The following is a 20289-nucleotide window of genomic DNA, read 5'->3' on the forward strand; positions in this document are numbered from 1 at the left end:
CTCCAGTAGAACATGTACTTTTGAGAATTTTTTCCTCTTCAGTGGTGTTGATAGATTTTCACCGGCCCATGCATATTCTCTTACTTGGTTCTCTGTGCTGCCACTACCACCTGTTTCTCTCCCGGCACCTTCCCCACCTCCAGTTCCCCTAACTTTGAGTAAAGCAGATAGCTGTAATACAGACGTTTTTGCCTATGTAAAGATATCTTTAGTCTATACCTTCCCTATCCAACCATATTGAATAGTTCCCAAATATTCCATTAATTGTGACAATGATTATGATGCCAAAATCATTTCTTAGAACTCTTTTGTTTTATGTTGCTTGCAAGTGTGATGAAAATTGATGTGATTTCTCCTGATTGATGTTTTTCAGAGTATTTTCATGAATCCTGTTTTTGTGGTTGTTAAACAGAGTGCCCTGCTCTCATGACCATGTGAACCGCATTGATCACTAACTGCTTGTGCATCAAAAAGTGATTCTTCAGGTAATCTAACAAAGTAAATTTTGATTTATGTGAAGATGGGTAAATGCAGTTAAAAATTAATGGGTATTAGAAGAAGAATAAAATGATGGATGGTGAGGGTGGTAGTGCTTTTTTCAGGAAAGGATAGGACGGATGGAATCTGCATCATTGGTATCATCAGTGTAGTGAACTTCCTTCCCTGAAACAGATCAGTGATTGATTCTTCATGTTTGAGATTTGTTTGGGGTCACTGAGAAATTTATGAATTACCCTTAGCTATTATATGTATAGCACTCAAACCTAGGTCTTCCAGACTTCTTTATCCACTGCCTCTGTTGTTTCTACAAGAGAAAAAATTGAATTAATTTCTGTTTTTTTTCCTTAGCTTGGCTTCAAAAATTTCTGTGTAGTTTCTATTATAGAAACAGAATTATGGTGTATTTAGAACACTGAGATATAGGGATTATGGATTTGATTATTGGTCCTGTCACTATTTGTGTGACCTTTGGCACTTAACCTACCTGAGTCAAAATTTTCTTATCTGTAAATTTAGAGGGTTGAATTAGATATTCTCTAACATTGTTTGTTGACGATTTTGAGTTCTGTCACACAAGTTGGCTTTTAAAGCAAGTTATCAAAGTTCTCTGAAGGATATTTTGTAGATTATCATCATCAATTTTTGTTATATGAATGTGAAATGTTTTCTGTCTATATCACTTTGAAGTTTAAAAAAATAACTCATTGATCAAAAGTTTGACTTTCAAAAGAAATTAATGAGAACTGTACATACTCAAATGGGTCATTCTCACGCACCCCTAATCACTCCCACTCAAAAGCAAGAGGAACTGAGAACTTAAGTGGGAAGAAAATTACACTTTTATTTTCGCTGATCTCTAACTGAAATTTAGTATTTCCTTCTATTATTTTTTAAAAAATTATTGTGAGAAGGGGTCTATAGCTATCAAAGAGTTCTGCTACACAAAAATGGTTAAGAACCCAGGCTCAAAAGATTTTCTATTTTATTCACCAATGTCTTGAACTTTTAATAATTTGAATATAAATCATAATATCTTAGAGATACCATGGACATATGATCATTTAGTCCAACTCCTACATGAATCATGAATCTTTTTTTAGAGTATCACCAACAAATCTTCGTTTACCCCTTCACAGATTTGTTGGGAAAGTACTTTTGAAAGTTGTGAAAATTTTTAGCATGATCATTACAATGCAACCTCCTCTTGGAAGGGCTTTATATTGAGGATCTTCCTATGTCCAGAGATAGTCTTTTTCGTTTTTAGAGGACTCACGTTGTTAAAACATTTTCCCTTGTGTTGAACTGAACTCTGCCTCCCTCTACTTTTCACTCTTTGTTCATTACCTTCCAGTTCCCACTTGCCTATAGGCCTGCCAGCTCATCATGGTGTCCAAACTGGAGCATAGTACTTCAAATGGGGTCTGAACATCAGAGCAGAGTGATAATACCACTTCACTCTTTCTGGATTCTCTGCCTCTTCTAATAAAGTCCAAGATTTTATTAGGATTTTTTTTTTGCTTGTTATATCACACTGCTGACTCATAATGAGTTTGCCATTCATAAGAACTCCTAGATCTGTTTTTTTTATTGCATAGATTGCTTTTTTCTTCCCATCCAAAAATCCTCTTCATCAGTGAATGAACTGTGTGATGTACAATGGTAATTCATTACTAAAGCTGTTACATAGATTTTGTACTTGTGTCTTCTGTATCAAAACAGAGCTGTATTTTTCTGACCATGTGCTTTTCGACCTGCTTTTCAAGGGAACTCTTAAGTTCTTATGCCTCCTTTTGCTTTTTTTCTACTCCCTTTCTAGCAACATTCTCCTCTACCATTTAACCCTCATGCTTTGCTAATGCTGGGCCTGGTGCCATGACTCATATCTGTATCTAGAACCTTCTTTTTATGAGCTGTACCTTTTCCAAAACCAGGTCAAAATCATAAAAGTTTCATGCTATGTAAGCTACCAACCTCCACTAGCTGAAGTAAAGATAGTATAAGTTTCTTGCACATTTTTAATTTGTGTTTAGCTACAATAATCAGTTATCATGAGACCACATATCATTGTATGAATCACTGTACATGAACTCAGACACCCATGGGAAGCTTTCTCCTCATTTTTTTTCTTAAAATGGTGTCTTAAGAACCCTTCTGTATCAACCCTGAAAGATCTAGGAGGTCAGTATATGATTCTTTAAATATTTAAATACTCTAAATATTTTAGATTATTATCATCATCAATTCATGTGAGTCTGCAATGTTGTGTCTACCTAATTCTATTTGTTAAGAACCAATATTCTCAAAGAAATTTTGATGACTGAAAAGTAACTTCCATCCCTCCTGTTCCTGTAATTTGTGATAGACGTAGAAATAATTTGCTTGTTTTCTTTTTGGAGTGTAAATGCTATTTTAAGATCTGTCATATTGGTGTGTAACTTAGGTCACTGATGTTACTGATTCAACTGTTCTTACTTTAGGTGAAGATGGGGAACTCTGAGAGTCAGTACAGTCTTCAGGGATCTAAAAATCATAGCAGTTCTGCCACTGGTGCAAAACAGAAGCCTTGTCCCCTGAAAATCCGCAGCATCCATGCCAAAGATGAAAAGTCTTGCTCATTGCATGGGTGGGGTCATGGAAGCAGTGGGACAAATTACAAGTCTCGATCCCTGGCCAGGAGCTGCCTTTCCCACTTTAAGAGTAATCAGCCTTATTCATCACGACTCAGTGACCCAATGGCCAAAGGCTCCAAAGGCAGTACCCACACAAAGCACAAAGTGAATGTGGCAGGAAACTACTTACAAGGAAAGAATTCTGCCTTCTTGTCTGAGAATGGCTTTCATTATATTAGTCATGAACCAGCGGATAACCATATCACCTCCAGAGACTGCAATGGACATCTTCTGAATTGTTATGGGAAAAATGAGAGTCTTGCATCCACCCCACCAGCTGAAGACCGGAAGAGCCCAAAGGTTCTCATTAAAACGCTAGGGAAATGGGATGGATGTTTAAGAGTTGAGTTCCACAATAGCAGCAACAACAAAGTGCCTACAGAGGACTCCACTGGACCAGTCCAGCTTCTGAGATATTCCCCTACATTGGAGTCTGAAACTTCCAACTTAACTGAAGTACGGAGAAATTCTAGTACTGATTATTCTACCAGCCATTGCCTTTCTCCTACTGATTCCCGGCTGAGATCCAGCAAAGGCAGTTCTTTTAGCTCTGAGTCTTCCTGGTATGACTCTCCTTGGGGAAATGCTGGGGACATCAATGAATTGGAAGGATCTTACCTGACCAGAAGCACTCCAGATACCAGTATCCATTCCAGTTTTCCATCAGATGATGCCAAAAAGCCTTTTAACCAAAGTTCATCTCTTTCTTCCCTCCGGGAGCTGTATAAAGATGCCACCTCAGAAAGTCTCCCACCCTCAGGCATTAGACTTTCTGATGAATACATTGGTACACATGCCAGTTTAAATAGTAGAGTTTCATTTGTCTCAGACATTGATGTGCCCTCAAGGGCGGAGCAGAGAGGCCCTGTACAGTACTGTTCTTATACCCTTCCCTGTCGGAAGTCCAAACCCTTAACAGAAGATACTTCTAAAAAGGACACATTAAAAACTAGAATGAGGAGAATCAGTGATTGGACAGGAAGTCTCTCCAGAAAGAAAAGGAAACTCCAGGTATATAAGCTTTTTGTGTACAAAGAAAAATTAACTTGTATTTTTCAGTTCAGATGGATTATTTTTGAATTTTGGTGGGAGGAATAAAAACATGGACATATTCTCATTAATTTTGGGGAAAATAATTTTAAAATAGCACTAACTTTTCAAATATTATTATAGCATAAGTATTTTGGGGTACCTATATGTTTGTGTACATGATTGAGAGAGGGAATAAGAATGCCTCTCTAAATCAATACCTTAAACCCTTCTATACCTAGAGAACTCATTCAATAATTACTTTTTTTTGGTTTTTTAAATGAGGTTGAAATGTATAGGGAGCATCCTAAAAGGAAAACAGGAGATTTGCGTTTTAGATCCAGCATAGCTATTAGCTAGCAAGGAGACCTTAGCCAAGTACTTTAACTTAACTTCCCTGGACCTTAGGCCTCATCTTAGAAATGACTGTGTTGATGTAGTTTTTTTCTGAGTTTCCATTCAATGCTCAAATTCCCTGATTAGTAACATTTTCTTTTCCAAATAATATTTTCATGTCTCCTCCAGTTCAACAGAAATGCTGAAAAGTACATAATGCACTTATCTTCATGTCTCAGGAAAGTATCCTCACCTCTTTCAACTATAGGTTCCTTCTTTTGTGTAGCCTTAAGTCTTTTTTCCCCCATCCATATAGAAGAACATCAGAAAGCTCATCAGTTTCTCTTACCATCCAGCACATTTGCAAAATAATATTGCTTTCCTAGTTATGTCGATGAAGGAAAAGGAAAAGAAATTAAAAAATGAAAATAATCACATTCAGCCCAATATAGTAGTTTCCATTTTCTAAATTGTTTTAAATAATAGACATAATCTTAAAGATCAATTTCATTTCTTAAATGAAGGTGCAAGAGTAAGGGGAGTATTTCTAGTCTATGGCAAATTTTCCAGCCCCATTCTCACCAAAAAGGTTGGAAGTGAACTTTGGCAGATGCTTTATTAGAAGAGAAGAGAAGGGACTATTTTTAATATTATTTTTTCACGTTTAAAAAAAAATCTGGATTTGAACTCCAAAGAAAGCCAACATTTTTATGAACAAAATAGAGCAGAAAAAAGAATGTTCATAAAGTTGTAAATCTATGCCTTAAAAATAAACAAAAAACGTTTGTACTTACCTTTTGAGTACCTTCTGATTCTACATTTTTTAATCTCACTCTCCCCCCAAAAGTATGTTTTGTGTATTTGATTTTGATTCAGGTAATGCTTGAGCCTTAGCCTTATGCTTACACCAAAGCCAAATGTTTCCCCAACTCCTCATTGCTCCTAGTGTTTTCTTAGCTCTTTTTAGGCACCATCCAAGTCAAAATTCCTCTTGCCAGGAAAAGAGGTGGAGAGATTTCCTGAGTGAATTGGTTATCTGAGCACTCCTTTAGGCTGTATTCTATAATTAGAGTCTGGAGAAAGGGCAAAGAGAACATTGTCAGGATTTGGAGGGAGGTAGGTATCATGGATTCGTCCTACCCACTGTGTGGGTAGGATTCTTGAACATGAGTCACCAGAGTCGCTTGCTGGCACTTTGGGAAAGTCACAATTTAAAGTTGCCACATCAGCAAAATGCCGATAATAATCTATGCTCCCTACTCTAAGCTAGTGGGAGTATTGGGAAGAAAATATGAGCTAAATATGTGGAAGTGCTTAGGACTACAGGAATCTGATAAATAGCATGTGGTACTGACTGATAGCTATAGGAACAATAGTGATGATAACAGCGGCATATATGTTGTGAGTGAAGGAAGGAAAGGGCTTTGGTAATCGAGATGGAAAGTTATTGTTTTCTTTGAAAGAAAACCCGTAGTAGCTTCTAGTCTTTTAGCTTAGAACATACTTTTATGTGAGCACGATAGAGGGAGGAAAAGTTTATTTTTTTCTTCACTCGACATACACTCATCTGCTTTTTTAAAAAAGCAAAATCACATCAAAAGCAGCCTTGAAAGTGAAGTGCCGAGCTTCAGGCTAGGACGTATCACAACCTTCTGAAGTGTCAGTTCCTTTTTAGATTTTATCATTTTACTATATAGGAAATTAAACAAAATGAAATAACATACATAAAGTGTAAAATAAAGGCGATAACGTTTGTAAAACTTAGAGAACTGTATAAATGCTAACAGCTATTTTTTCACAAGGAAGCTAGGTGGCACAGTTGATAGAGGTCTAGAAGGGAGTTGGGAAGACCGAAATTCCAATCCAGCCTCAGGTAGTTAACTAACTGTGTGACCCTGGGCAAGTCATTTAACCTTGTCTGCCTCAGTTTCCTCATCTGTAAAAAGGGGGTAATAGTAACACCTCCCAGCATTGTTGTGAGGATCATATTTCTAAAGCACTTCACAGACTTACATGTACTCTGTAAATGTTATCATCCTCATTATTTTCATCAGAGCCCTCTACCACCAATGAAGTGATCAGAGTCTGGATTCAAAGCCAGGTTTCCTAACCCCTGAGTGAGTGTTTTTTCTACTTATGAGAACCTGAAAATAAATAGTGCAGTGAGACAATTCAGATATCTAAAAATGATCTGAGAAACAAATGCAGAAAAGCCATACTATATAAAGAAAACATATTGGGGGTAGAGATGAATGTGTATTTAATATGAATGTTTTTACTATTAAATAGAACTCTAGTGAGAGGAGTGAAGGCCTATTTCTGTTCTGTACATACCAGCTCCTGGTTAAAATATCAGTTATATAGCCATAGAGAATTCATTGCAAAGTCAGGATTAGATTGGAACATAAAGCTCTTGAATTTCTAGATGATTTACGTTTAACCCATGTAGCTTCATTCCTGTAATAAAGATGCAGTAATCTCCCTGAGATGACCCTTTCAGTTTATTCTGTTTCACTTTCATGTATAAATCAAAGCACTCAGATTGGACTCATGTACATCTTATTTTTATGTAGAAACGAATAAACAACTTACCTATTCATACTCTTCATATCCGTGAAGAGTTCCTTATGCAAAGCCGTGTTAAAACCTGTTTCCAAAGCATTTACCTGTATTTTGGTCCTGCTTTTTTCCCCCAGAGGATTCCTATAGGGTCCCTGACCCATTGCTGAGACAGAATAGGTAGACTTTTGCTATCTGGGAAAATGGGGGAAAAACAGACACCAAGCCAACAAATATTTCTAGGCATGTCCAGAAGGCTTTTGATATTGATCATATATTGTATTGGGCCATTAGCTGTAAGTACAGATTGGAAGACAGCTATCATCACCTTTGTACAGCAAAGTTGAGGGGGGGAGAAACAATAGATCCACTGGAGAGAGGTGAAGAGTACTATAGACTGATTTTTTAGTGATTATGCACTTTGCCCCTAACAGCCTGATATTGTGGAATTATTTAGGAGATCTGGGCTTAAAATTCTAATTATTGCTTATCATCCATGCAAACTTGGGTTAAAAAAATGAGAGGAATAGGGCAAAAGGACCTTTGAGGGACCCTTATTGCTTCATTAACTAAGTAAAGAAAAATCATATTGGAAAGAGACAAACCAGTGTGGTGGCTTTTATTGAAAACTGATGAGTAGTGATCAAAGTCTCCTGTGGAAGCAGTCGACACTCTTACTCCTGATGATGATAATAATAGCACGCATTTATATAGGACTTACTATGCTTTACTTACTATACCCAGGCACTGTGCTAAGATCTTTATAATTATTTTCTTTTTTTTTAATTTATTTTTTTATTTATTTAACTTTTAACATTCATTTTCACAAAATTTTGGGTTCCAAATTTTCTCCCCTTTTGTCCCCTCCCCCCACTCCAAAACACCGAGCATTCTAATTGCCCCTGTCTGCCAATCTGCCTTCTCTTCTATCATCCCTCTCTGCCCTTGTTTCCATCCTATACCCCTTTACCTGTATTTCTTATTTCCTAGTGGCAAGAGCAGTACTTGACAGTTGTTCCCAAAACTTTGAGTTCCAACTTCTCTTCCTCCCTCCCACCCCACCCATTCCCTTTGGAAGGCAAGCAATTCAATATAGGCCAAATCTGTGTAGTTTTGCAAATGACTTCCATAATAGTAGTGTTGTGTAAGAACTAATTATATTTCCCTCCATCCTATCCTGTCCCCCATTACTTCTGTTCTCTCTTTTGATCCTGTCCCTCTCCATGAGTGTTGACCTCAAATTGCTCCCTCCTCCCCATGCTCTCCCTTCCATCATCCCCCCCACCCTGCTTACCCCCTTATCCCCACTTTCCTGTATTGTAAGATAGGTTTTCATACCAAAATGAGTGTACATTTTATTCCTTCCTTTAGTGGAATGTGATGAGAGTAAACTTCATGTTTTTCTCTCACCTCCCCTCTTTATCCCTCCACTAATAAGTCTTTTGCTTGCCTCTTTTATGAGAGATAATTTGCCCCATTCCATTTCTCCCTTTCTCCTCATAATTATTTTCTTATTTGATCTTCATAGCAACCCTGTTATTATTATCATTACCATTTTATGAATGAGGAAACTGAGGTAAACAGAAGTTAAGTGACTTTCCTAGAGTCACTAAGGACTTTCTAACTTCAAGCCTGGCTCTCTATCCGCTGTGTCAGAATAAAAATAATGTTTTGACATAACCCTATCATATTATTAAATTCATTTTACAGATGAAGAAATGGAAGTTCAGCAAAGTTAAGTGATTTTCCTGAAGTCATATAGCTAGTGTCAAAGTGAGGACTAGGGGCCAGGTCTCCTGATTCCAGGTCTGAAGCCTTTTCCACCATACCATGTTGCCTCAACTTACAAAGAGTGGTCCTCTCCTGTTCCTTCAAAGTTAGTCATTGGGAAGTACTGAACCTGAGAATTAGACAATTCTTATAGATCAACAGGATCACACATGTACCAGATGTAGACACTGAAAACGTTGCCATATGTGCCTGAAAGAAGACTTGGCTTTGCTGAGTTAAGGGGTTAAAACTTTGGATCAGAAATGTGTCTTACAAGAAACAAAGTACAGTGCGTTTGTAGGTTGCGTTTAACTTTGCCAGTTCAGAAACTTCTTTTGGCATAGAGTTGCTCTTATTTTGAAAAGCCTCATTATATGCCAGCAGCCATAGGTAATCCCATGTTGGTTTTGGGCTGCATATCAGATCTTTCTGCTAATAATTGAATAATGTTAATATTAGCCAAGTGAGAAGCATCTTTTCCCCCTGGATGTTTTTGAAGAGCTACAAATAGAGAAGAGTTTTCTTTTTTAGCTTTAAACATTTTCCAAAGTTTCCGGTGTAAGTAACTCACAGGAGCTTGTTTATTTGCCTTATTCTTCTTGCATAAACATCAGAGAATAAACAAATATTGTGGTGGGACATAGTGTAAATACAAGTAGAAAAATAATATTTTTATTGGTAGTTGCTGTATTTTTGACTCAGCTGTTTAAAAGGCCTGAGTATTGGAAGCAATGATTAGCTGGCTGATTATTTTTCCTACAGAAGACAGCAATTGCTACTTCATTTGTATACTAATAAAAATCATTCAAGTATTATAAATTCAGAACATATCATTGACCAAGATTGACCTTTTGTTTTGATTTTATTTCAATAATTCAGTATAATTGATAGTATAGGAAAAGACACTAGCAGATATATAAGCTTCAGAAATGACAAGTTACTAGATGAAAAGCAGGCACACAGATAGCTTCCTGTGATGGGTAAAGGTAATCTTGGTATAGGCAAGTGTAGAATACTATGGAAAGGTCTGGGTTCGAATTCATGGACAAACCAATTCACCTCTCTGCGTCTCAGTTTACTCGTGTATAAAATGGGAGAGTATCATTAGGGCTATTGCCTTTAAAGAGTTATTTAGAGGCCAGTGCTCTGTAACACTTTCAGAGCTACCTGAACATGAATTATTTTTATCATTTTCTTAGCACAGTACTCTGCACTCACACACTTAATAAATTCTTATTTAATTAACTAATTAATGCATGAATGAATATCTCAGTTGTCTAAACATAGATTTGGAATATCAGTGCTTCTCTGAGCTTAAGATTCAAATCACTTTTATTCCTTTCAAATTCAGGGAATTTATTTTCACATGCTTTACCAAGGTGTTACTTGATAATACTCCTAAAAGTATTTTTCCCAATCTATAGGACTTAAACTTTCAATTGCTTAGCATCTTCAGACAGCGTAATTAATCTTAATTCACAAGGGAGCTGATATTAAATTGTTTATTTTATATAGATCTGCTTTGCTTGACTTATATCTGCAAGTGGGAATATTTTTAGGGCATAGAGTACATAGGGAGTGAATATTTGTCATGACAAAGGCTGCAGCTGCAGTAATGTCAGGCACCATGATCAATGCCCTTCGTGGGGAAGAGATTCCAGGTGCGTGGCTCCAAATCTGACCTAGGGGTTGAGGGTGAGGAAGTTACTGCTGCAGGTTCCAGCCTCCAGATTTGAGTGGGGGAGGCAGGAAATGGGAAACTTTTATACCAGGCTTGAGAATGAATATATGGGGAACTTTTGAGGCCACAGAGAGATCAATAGTGTTATCTGCACAGCTAGTAGCTGTGAGGAACTAAGGCTTCTCTTCAGAATCATGGAGTATGGAATTAGTCCTTTTGTTAAACTCTCTTAGTGATTGTTTAAATCCCACTGAAGCACCTTCCTCTTTACTGAGGCTGTATGTCTGGATGATCCCAGTTATGAGGGTGAGGTAGAGCAGAGAAGATGAATTTATGTCTCTCATTCCAGAACTTAGTTTGGGAGCATAATGGGACAGTCAGCCAGAATCAAAATTTTTGATGAATTCTGGTAAGAACATGTTGGTGAATAATGTTTACTATCAGCATTCTAAGACAAAATTATTCTCAAATCATAAATATACTGTGTCAAAGATGGATTCAACTTGTAGATTTTATTTTAAAATGCCATAGAAAAACTGCAAAAACAGCAGTGACTTTTGTCAGGATTTAATTTATAGCCAGTAAAGATGTTTAATTCTAGACATTTCTTGCTCCACCAACCTATCAAGTATACTAATAAACAAGTAGATACAGTAATGGGGCAGCTAGGTGGTGCAGTGGAGAGAGCACCAGTGCAGGAGTCAGGAGGACCTGAGTTCAAATCTCACCTCAGACACTTGACACTCACTAGCTGTGTGACCTTGGGCAAGTCACTTAACCCCAAGGGCCTCATCCTGGGTCATCTGATGAATATCTGATCACTGGATTCAGATGGCTCTGAAGGAGAAGTGAGGCTGGTGACCTGCACAGCCCTCCCTCACTCAAAACAAAGTCAAGTGCAAGTCATGGCATCATTTCTCTGATGGCATGGTCTTCTTCGGCAATGAGGGATGAACACACCCATCCACATACATACAGTAATACAGGATCTGTGATTTCATCAATGTTTAGAAATTAGCTCTGCCAAAAGCTGTAATAATTGATGGATAAGTGACAGCCAATTACTTAAGGCACATGGAAATTAACTGATTTGCCCAAGGTTTCATAGGCTAGATTTAAACCTAGTTTCTCTTGATTCTAAGCTGGCTTGCCTGCTGTACCTGGATGGCTCACGTGGACTACATATTCCACCCAAATTTCTAATCTGTTATTTCCTCAATATTTCATTGGTCAGTATTAGGTTAGTGAATTCATTTGAGGATTGGATTGAACTAGGTTGTTTCTGTAATGCCATTCATCCCTTAAATTATACATTGAGAGCTTTTCTTTCAAAAGGACCTTGCTTTATGTTGGTACTATTAGCAATGGAAAATTTAAAATTTTGTCCTTTAGTGCCCTTGGAGAAAACAATTCTGGGCTTATGGAATATTTACAATCTCTGACCAGTGACTATTTTCATTATACACAGGAGCCCAAATCCAAGGATGGATATGACCACTTGGATACCCGAACTGATGGTCTCAGTGCAGAAGCACTGTTGCCTTCACAGCTGTCTAGTTTGTTGTGGTCAGGTGGATCTGGCCAGACTCTGCCTCAGAGGAGTGAGTCCACTAATGCAATTAGCAGCGACCCCTTGCGACAGAACATCTATGAAAATTTCATGCGGGAGTTGGAGATGAGTAGAACTCATGTGGAGAACATAGAAACATCTACAGAAACAGCAGACTCCAGTAGTGACTCACTGAGCTCCTTAGAGCAACTGGACCTGCTCTTTGAAAAAGAGCAAGGAGTTGTCCGGAAAGCAGGGTGGCTCTTTTTCAAGCCTCTTGTCACTCTTCAGAAAGAGAAGAAGCTGGAACTTGTGGCCAGGAGGAAATGGAAACAGTACTGGGTAACTCTTAAAGGTAGGTCAGAACTTGGCTACTTGCATAGTGTCCTCTCATGGGCAAGCATTTCCTCACTCTAATAGTCTCAGTTTAATGCCTGAATGCATCACTCAGTTGATTGAGATTTGATATGAAGGATTTGCTAAAATATTTCATGGAAAAGATAAAATGATGTTTTCATGAATATTCTTTCAATGTTTGGCTCATCAAAGGTGAGTGTTGTTCATAGAGGAGGCACCTAGGTGGCATTGTGGATACAATGCTGGGCCTGGAGTCAGGAAGAACTGAGTTGAAATCCAGCCTCAGGTACTTCCTAGCTGTTTGACCCTAGGCAAGTCATTGAACCTCTATCTGACTCAGTTTCCTCAACTGTAAAAAAATGAGCGTAATATTAATACCACCACCCCCTTACATGGTTGTTGTAAGAATTAAATGAGATCATATTTGTAAAGCACTCAGCAAAGACCCTAGTACATAGTAGGTGCTTAAGAAATGCTTGTTCTTCCCCACCCAGTTTTTGTGATTGGGCTGAGAAGTTGATTTCATGGTCTATATATACAGTCCCAATATGGATTTTAGTGAACTTGTATTTTGGGGGAGAGTAGAATCTATATTGTTATATATTATTATGATCTCATAAACTTAGAAAGTGAAGTGGTAATCTTGACAAATAAATGTCGCTTTTAATACAAAGCAATTTACATTGTCTTTTTTGTTTTTGGAGGCCTCGTAAAACTTTCTCCTAAGGGCATGCCTTTTCTTAATTTATACTCTTTTCACATATAGGTATCACTTTGCTGCAAGTTAAAATAGCATGATGATCTTGAGAATGACTAAATGAATGCAGTGCTGATTTATGCAAAGGGAAAAATTACAAAATATTCTTTGTCATGTGTGCACAGTATTCCTGTGAACCATTGTCAGAAGACCTTCATAAAGTGGTCAAAAGCCAGGCTTGTTAAGCTGGCAACCTCTTTCCCCATTACTTTGGGAGAAACAGAAAAGTGAGTTATATCTGCAGTCATTATGCGGAAGAGGCCCGTAATTCTTCAGCATCACTCTTTGCTAACTTTGTGTTGGCTCCTGTGTATAAATAGTGAGCCCTCCCTGGACTTGCAGACTAGAAACTTGTCTTGAGCATGCACAAAGCCATCCAGCAACTGGTAGAGTTCCCTTCATTTTCTTAAGTGAAAAAAACTCATTAAGCTCAAAGATACAAACATTTCCTATATCTTGCAGTTATCAATAGCATGAATGCCCTCTGTGAAGCTAGGTCTTTTTAACTATATTATTGAAAAGAAAGAGTAAGCTGAATATTTGAATGTGGACCAGGGACTTCTGGTTACTGAATACAGCTCTGGATGATGATACTTCATTATCTCTGGCAATAGGCAGGACACTTAGTACTATCTATATTTGGAGTTCCCCCATGCTTATTTTTGTAACACCAAGATTCAATGATGAAGGGAGTTTTGTAAGCCTAAAATATAAAATGTTCATTCTTTCATTTCCTTTTTAGCAAGGGAAAGGCATGTGATAAAGATATTTTTTGTCAACATAACCTTTTCCATGTGGTCTTAAACATTACTTCCTACTTAAAGCACTGTATGTCAAGTTCAACATAACTGATTTTTAACATCAGTTACATTTGGAGCTATTCTTTCAAATTATTTTTGAATAAAATGTGTGTATGTATATATCTGTGTATAGACAGATAAAAACATATCTACATCTATGCATATCTTTATAATCAAGCAGAGTTCTCTTTATGTGTCTTTTAGGTACCTAAATAAATGAATTAAAAGTGCTCTTCTGAGGAGAGATGCTTATGTGCAAGGCTTATGGCCGTCTTGTTACCTAGTTTGAAATTACAGGTGTTATAACGCCTCTTCTATGCTTAAGGATCAATTCTTTTCCCCACCTGTCTTCATTCTAATGAATGGACGTTAACAAGATTAACTACATTCCCATCTTTTTTTCTTTCCTCTTGATGGAAGTGATGCCCTAATATGAACTCAAGCTTACAGTGAAAAATTCCCATATTACTTTTTATAGTGCTATTTCTAATTATACTTCTGTGTATAAATAGTTCCACTCCTAAAAACTCATAGATAAAGCAATATTAAGATTCAATATATGAAAATTTGCTTTATGAAAGTGAAGATGTGTTTTATGGAAACATGTCTGATATTGTGGGATTGTAAGAGTGGGGACATGAAGACAGCTAGTGGTTGTGTCCTTTGTTAGGGCAACAGTAACTGAAGGGAACAGTATTTTGGAAGGAAAACGAAGATGGAAGACTGGAATCATCAACACAGGACAGATGTTGTTTCATACCAACCGTCTAGCCAGTGGAGCTACTCATTGCTTCATGGTTGTCTTTCCCTTGTCTTGATAATTAAAGTTTTAATTAGATGATTTTGTATTATGGTGCCTCACTTTTTAGAGCCAGGATCTAGCAAAGAGTGCTGTAGCAATGAAGAAATAAAACACTTTTGTTGATAAATGGCTCTGTACTGCTAGGAAAAAACTCCCAACAGTATAACTTTTAAAGATTGAGAATTCCATTAAAATTTGACATTTATATAATATTAACTTCCTGAATTAAAAAAATTATGACAATGAATTGTTCCATATTGATTCTATATTTGAAACTTAGTAAAAAATGAGATACCTTGTTTTAGTTTAATGATTCTCTCTATTGGAGTTGGATTCTCTGTGTTTTCACTTTGGGAAACAATATTTTTGTAGTTACTTACATTTTATGCTGAGTGTCAATGAATGCACTGAGCATTAAGATACAATGAAGTAAGGCAAAGTTCTTAAGGAAAACAAGTTGAGCTTATGAAAAACTTGTCTTAACGTGGCATATTTGCCTCTTGTCTCTAAGTAATTACCATGAATATAGTCACAGAAAATGAGGAACCCTTCCTTCCTTGATCCTTGTCCCTTCCAGAAAGAATCAATTGGTGCTTCTACATTTAGAGAATTGATGCAGTTTGTTTTTTTACTTGTTTACTTAACAGTTTGGTGGATAATTGTTCATTGTGAGGGGTTCATTTGGGAGTTCATTAAGGGTCCATATGATGCAGTGAAAGAAAAAATTTTAATCCACATTTTTTAGAAATTCAGCAAATGGCAGAAGAGACCATATGACCCAGAATTTTTATTTTGTTTCATTTTGTTTTTTATTAATACAATACCTTGTTAACCTAGAAGGCTCATTGATAACCTGTTTGAAAATAAACGACAAAGGGGCAGCAAGTTGTCAGTTGTGAATAATAGAGCACCAGCCCTGGAATCAAGAGGACTTGAGTTCAAATCTGATCTCAGGCGCTTGACACTTACCAGCAGTGTGACCTTGGACAATTCACTGAACCCCAATTGTCTCACCTTCCCCCTCCAAAAAAAAGGAAAAAGGAAAAGAAAATAAATAACTAAGCAGAATTTCTTTTTAGAAATTTAACTTTAAACAAATTGTAAATCTGTAAAATTGATCCTTTTATTAATAAACATGGAACTTTTTTCTTGTTATTATATTTTCTTTTTTTTAAAGTATGCTTCAGTCTGTATTCAGGCACCATCAGTTCTTTCTCTGAGGATGGATAGCATTTTTCATCACAAGTCCTTCAGAGTTGTCTTGGATCCTTGTATTGCTGAGAATAGCTAAGTCATTCACAATTGATCATCTTACAATATTGCTGTTACTTTGTGCACAGTACGTTTGACTTTGCATTAGCCCAAGCAAGTCTTTCCAGATTTTTCTGAGAGCATCCTGCTCATCATTTCTTACAGTATTCCATCATAATCGCATACATCAACTTGTTCAGCCATTCCCCAACTGGTGGACATCCCCTCAATTTCTAATTTTTTTACCCCCACAAAAGAACTGCTATAATGATTTTTGTACATATAAGTCCTTGTCCTTTTTGTTTCTTATCTTTTTTTGGGATACAGAAGGGTAGGCATGATTTTATAGCCCTTTGGGCATAGTTCTAGATTGCTCTATGGAATGGTTGAATCAGTTTATAACTCTACCAACAGTGCATTTATGTCTCATTTTTCCTGTATTCCCTCCAACAGCTGTCATTTACCTCTTCTGTCCTATTAGCCAATCCAGTAGGTATGAGGTAGTACCTCAGAATTGTTTTAATTTGCATTTCTCCAATCATTAGTGAGTTAGAATATTTTTTCATGTGGCTATAGGTAGCTTTGATTACTTCATCTGAAAACTGATCATATCTTTTGATCATTTATCAATTGAGGAATGGCTCTTGTTTTTATAAATTTGACTCAGTTCTCTATATTTTTGAAAAATAAAGCATTTATTATAGAAATTTGCTTCAAAAAATTTTTATAATTATTATTGCTAACTGTATTTACCTCCTTCCTATCCCTCCCCATTCATTTTATTGTCTCACCCTGTCCCTCCTCACGTGTTCTGCTTCTGACTACCTCTTCCTCCAGTCTGCCCTCCTTTTTATCACTCCCTCCTTATCTTCTACCCTTCCCCTCTTTCTTTCCTGTAGGGTAAGATGGATTTCTATACCCAATTCAGTGTGTATGCTATTTCCTTTTTGAGCCAATTCTGATGAGAGAAAGCTTCATTCACTCTCCCTCACTTTCCCCTTCCCCCTCCACTATAAAAGCTTTTTCTTGCCTCTTTTATGTGAGAAAATTTACCTCACTCTACCTGTCCCTTTCTCTTCTCTCCCAGGACATTACTCTCTCACTCCTTAATTTTATTTTTTAGATATTGTCCCTTCATATTCAACTCACATCTGTGCCCTCTTTCTATATATACTCCTTCTAACTGCCCTAATAGTGAGAAAGGTCTTATGAGTTAAAAATATCATCTTCCCATGTAGGTTGTTATTACATTTTCACATCTCAAATTTACCAAAACATTCCTTTTCCAGTTTTAATGTTATGATGATCAAAATTCCTTTGCACCTCCACCATCTATCACTCTCACAAAGACCTTCATACTTATCCCTCCTCACACATGTTTTCATAACCCTTGACTTTTTCTCTTTCTTTATATGCCCCTCTTATTTTATTGTGTTTGAGTTCTCCGTTGAGACACCTTGAAGATATGGGACAGTTAATTCATTTTTCTCCTTTCTTTGACAGGATGTACCCTGCTGTTCTATGAGACCTATGGGAGGAATTCTATGGATCAAAGTAGTTCACCTAGATGTGCTCTTTTTGCGGAAGATAGTGTAGTGCAGTCTGTCCCTGAACATCCCAAGAAGGAAAATGTATTCTGCCTCAGCAACTCCTTTGGAGATGTCTACCTTTTCCAGGTACTGCTGATTCTCTACACTGTATATAGTTTAAGGGAATGCAGAAATCATACCGAGGAAAAAAAGGAAGTGAGGTCCTCTGTTAATAATAAGAAGAAGACACCAGAGTGAAACAACTTCAATATTTTGCTGAGTTAAAAATAAGAGAAAGCAAAATTGAAATGCATTCACTTGAGAAGTGAATAATGAATGAAATAAAGTAGAATAAGGACAATGAAGAGTGAGATAAGACTAATAAAATTTGTTCTGGGCTTAAATTTGGAAGAGGATTGTGAGTAGTGGAGGGTTGTTCTAAGGTGGGGGAACAGGGAAATATGTGTCTCTCTCTCTACCTTGGGGGACAGATGAAAGCTAAATTTCCCATGTCTGTAATCTCCCTAGTAACTTGGAGAAGGGAAAGAAAAACCCAAACACCCTCAGGACTTTGACAGCATGACTGGTTTACTAAACGCTGTGCTTCTGACTAATCATTCCAGAGCTCTACAGATGACCTCACAAGTGAAGGAAGCCAGAAGGCCTAGGGTAGTTCATATGTATTAATATTATTATTGTTGTTACTAGGTCATAAAAATCAAGGCATGTCACTTACTGAAACAGGAAAACCCTAACCTGATGCTCTGGGGAGGGCCTTTTCCATCACTGATTTTTCTTGTGATCTTTGATTTTTCAGGCCACTAGCCAGACTGACCTGGAAAACTGGGTGACTGCCATACATTCTGCCTGTGCCTCTCTTTTTGCAAAGAAGCATGGAAAAGAAGACACGGTCCGGTTGTTAAAGAATCAGACCAAAAACCTACTCCAAAAGATTGACATGGACAGCAAGATGAAAAAAATGGCTGAGCTGCAGCTCTCTGTGGTTAGTGACCCTAAGAACAGAAAAGCCATAGAAAATCAGGTATGACTAATTAAAAAGTTTTGGGAAGCTTGCACCCATTCTCTTAAAAATATTTTTTTCAATCAGCAAACATTTATTTTCTCTATCTCTTACCTCTTCTCCCACCAAAAAAAAAGCAAATACGCATGCTCAAGTAAAACATATTCTCACATTGTCCATGTTCAGAATAGTGTGTCTCATTCTTTACCTTGGGTTCGTTGCCTTTTTAATAAGGAGGTCGGTAGCATGTTCACTTTTTGATCTCCTGGAATCAAGGTTGGTCATTGTATGGATCAGAATATTTAAGTTTTTTTAAGTTATTTGTCTTTACAACATTGTTGTTATTGTATAAGGTGTCGTCACAGTTCTGCTCACTTCACTTGACATCAATTCATACAGAGGTTCTCCTTTCATTATTTGTTCCACCATCTCCCAGTTGCTAACTACTCCTTTGTTTTCAGTCCTTTGTCTCCAGAAAAGTGCTGTGATAATAATTTTTGTACCTATGGGTCTTTCTCTTTTTCCTTTGACTCTTTTAGGGAGGACTCATAGCAATATCATTGGGTCAAAGGCCATGATATTTGGGAAACAGTTCCAAATTGCTTTCCAGTATGGCTGGATCAATTCACAAATTAATTCAACAGTATATTAGTGCTCCTGTTTTTCCTTCAGTCCCTCCAGGATCCCCCATTTTCCTTTTTTGGTCATTTTTGTTGATCAGATTGGTGTGAAGCAGAACATTAGAGTTGCTTCAAATCACATTTTCCTAATTATTGGTGATTTGGAGCATTTTTCATATGAGTATCAATAGCTTGGTTTTTTTCCTTTGGAAGTTGTACCAAGTGGCCAAAGGGGTTTTTGCCATTTATCAATTGGGGAATGGCTCTTATTCTTATCAGTTTGAATCAGTTCCTTATATATCCTGGAAACTATTTAACATTTACAATCATTCTTGAAGTAGTTTCAAAGGAGCTCTTCCTGCTACCCATGTTATTTACACTTTTGAGGCTGCTTAACGTCTTTGGAGCAAATGTCACCGTGGGCTTTTGAAGCACATTTTAAAAAAATCTGATTGTTACTATATGACATTAGCTCAGCAATGCTTTGGACCAAAATTTCTCAACCTTTTTGATTATGAAAGACCGTTTTTGTGGAGCTTCATATAACAGTAGTAGTATTATCATTAATTTTTGTTTGAGAAAAAATGTTAATTATGGTGATACAAATCTGTTATGAATTCAGCGGTACTTCCAAATCATTTACATTTTATTAATTGTAGCATCTATTAATCTTAGAAAGCTATATATGTTTTGTTATATAGAATTATATCATTTTTTAGAGCTAAATAGTGAAAATACATTGAACTTGTGTAAATTCAAAAATTTCTTGTGGTAACTTTGTTGTTCTTCCAAGGGTTGGTAGTTCAGACAATGGGAACTCATGCCTCTGGTAGACTCTTGCTGTAGCAGATTGCTGAATTGATGCCACAATTTTGTTTTATACCCTTGAAATAGACATTATTGTAAGGTACTGGAAAAGCTGAAGAGAAATCTTTTTAACTCTCTAAGCATAAGTGTTCTTTCTTTCCTTGTTGATCTTAAATGATATGATCGAACTTACTGCACAGAGTAAAGGACTTTATGAGCTGAAGAGATCTAAGATCTTATCTAGCTCAAGT

General features: G+C 36.9%; 1 protein-coding gene across 1 annotated transcript in view; it reads left to right on the top strand.

The window, feature by feature from the left end:
- Nucleotides 1-371: 371 nt before the first annotated feature.
- The window catches only part of TIAM2 (TIAM Rac1 associated GEF 2), a 159076-nt gene continuing 139158 nt past the window's right edge, over nt 372-20289 (top strand). The window contains exons 1-5 of the mRNA XM_072643752.1: nt 372-485; nt 2979-4181; nt 12014-12449; nt 17565-17737; nt 18408-18632. Of these exons, the coding sequence (XP_072499853.1) occupies nt 2985-4181; nt 12014-12449; nt 17565-17737; nt 18408-18632 (2031 nt within the window). The 5' untranslated portion in view covers nt 372-485; nt 2979-2984. The remainder of the gene's footprint in view (nt 486-2978; nt 4182-12013; nt 12450-17564; nt 17738-18407; nt 18633-20289) is intronic.

This window comes from Notamacropus eugenii, chromosome 2, assembly GCF_028372415.1.
Source record: "Notamacropus eugenii isolate mMacEug1 chromosome 2, mMacEug1.pri_v2, whole genome shotgun sequence".
In the NCBI taxonomy this organism is placed as follows: Eukaryota; Metazoa; Chordata; class Mammalia; order Diprotodontia; family Macropodidae; genus Notamacropus; species Notamacropus eugenii.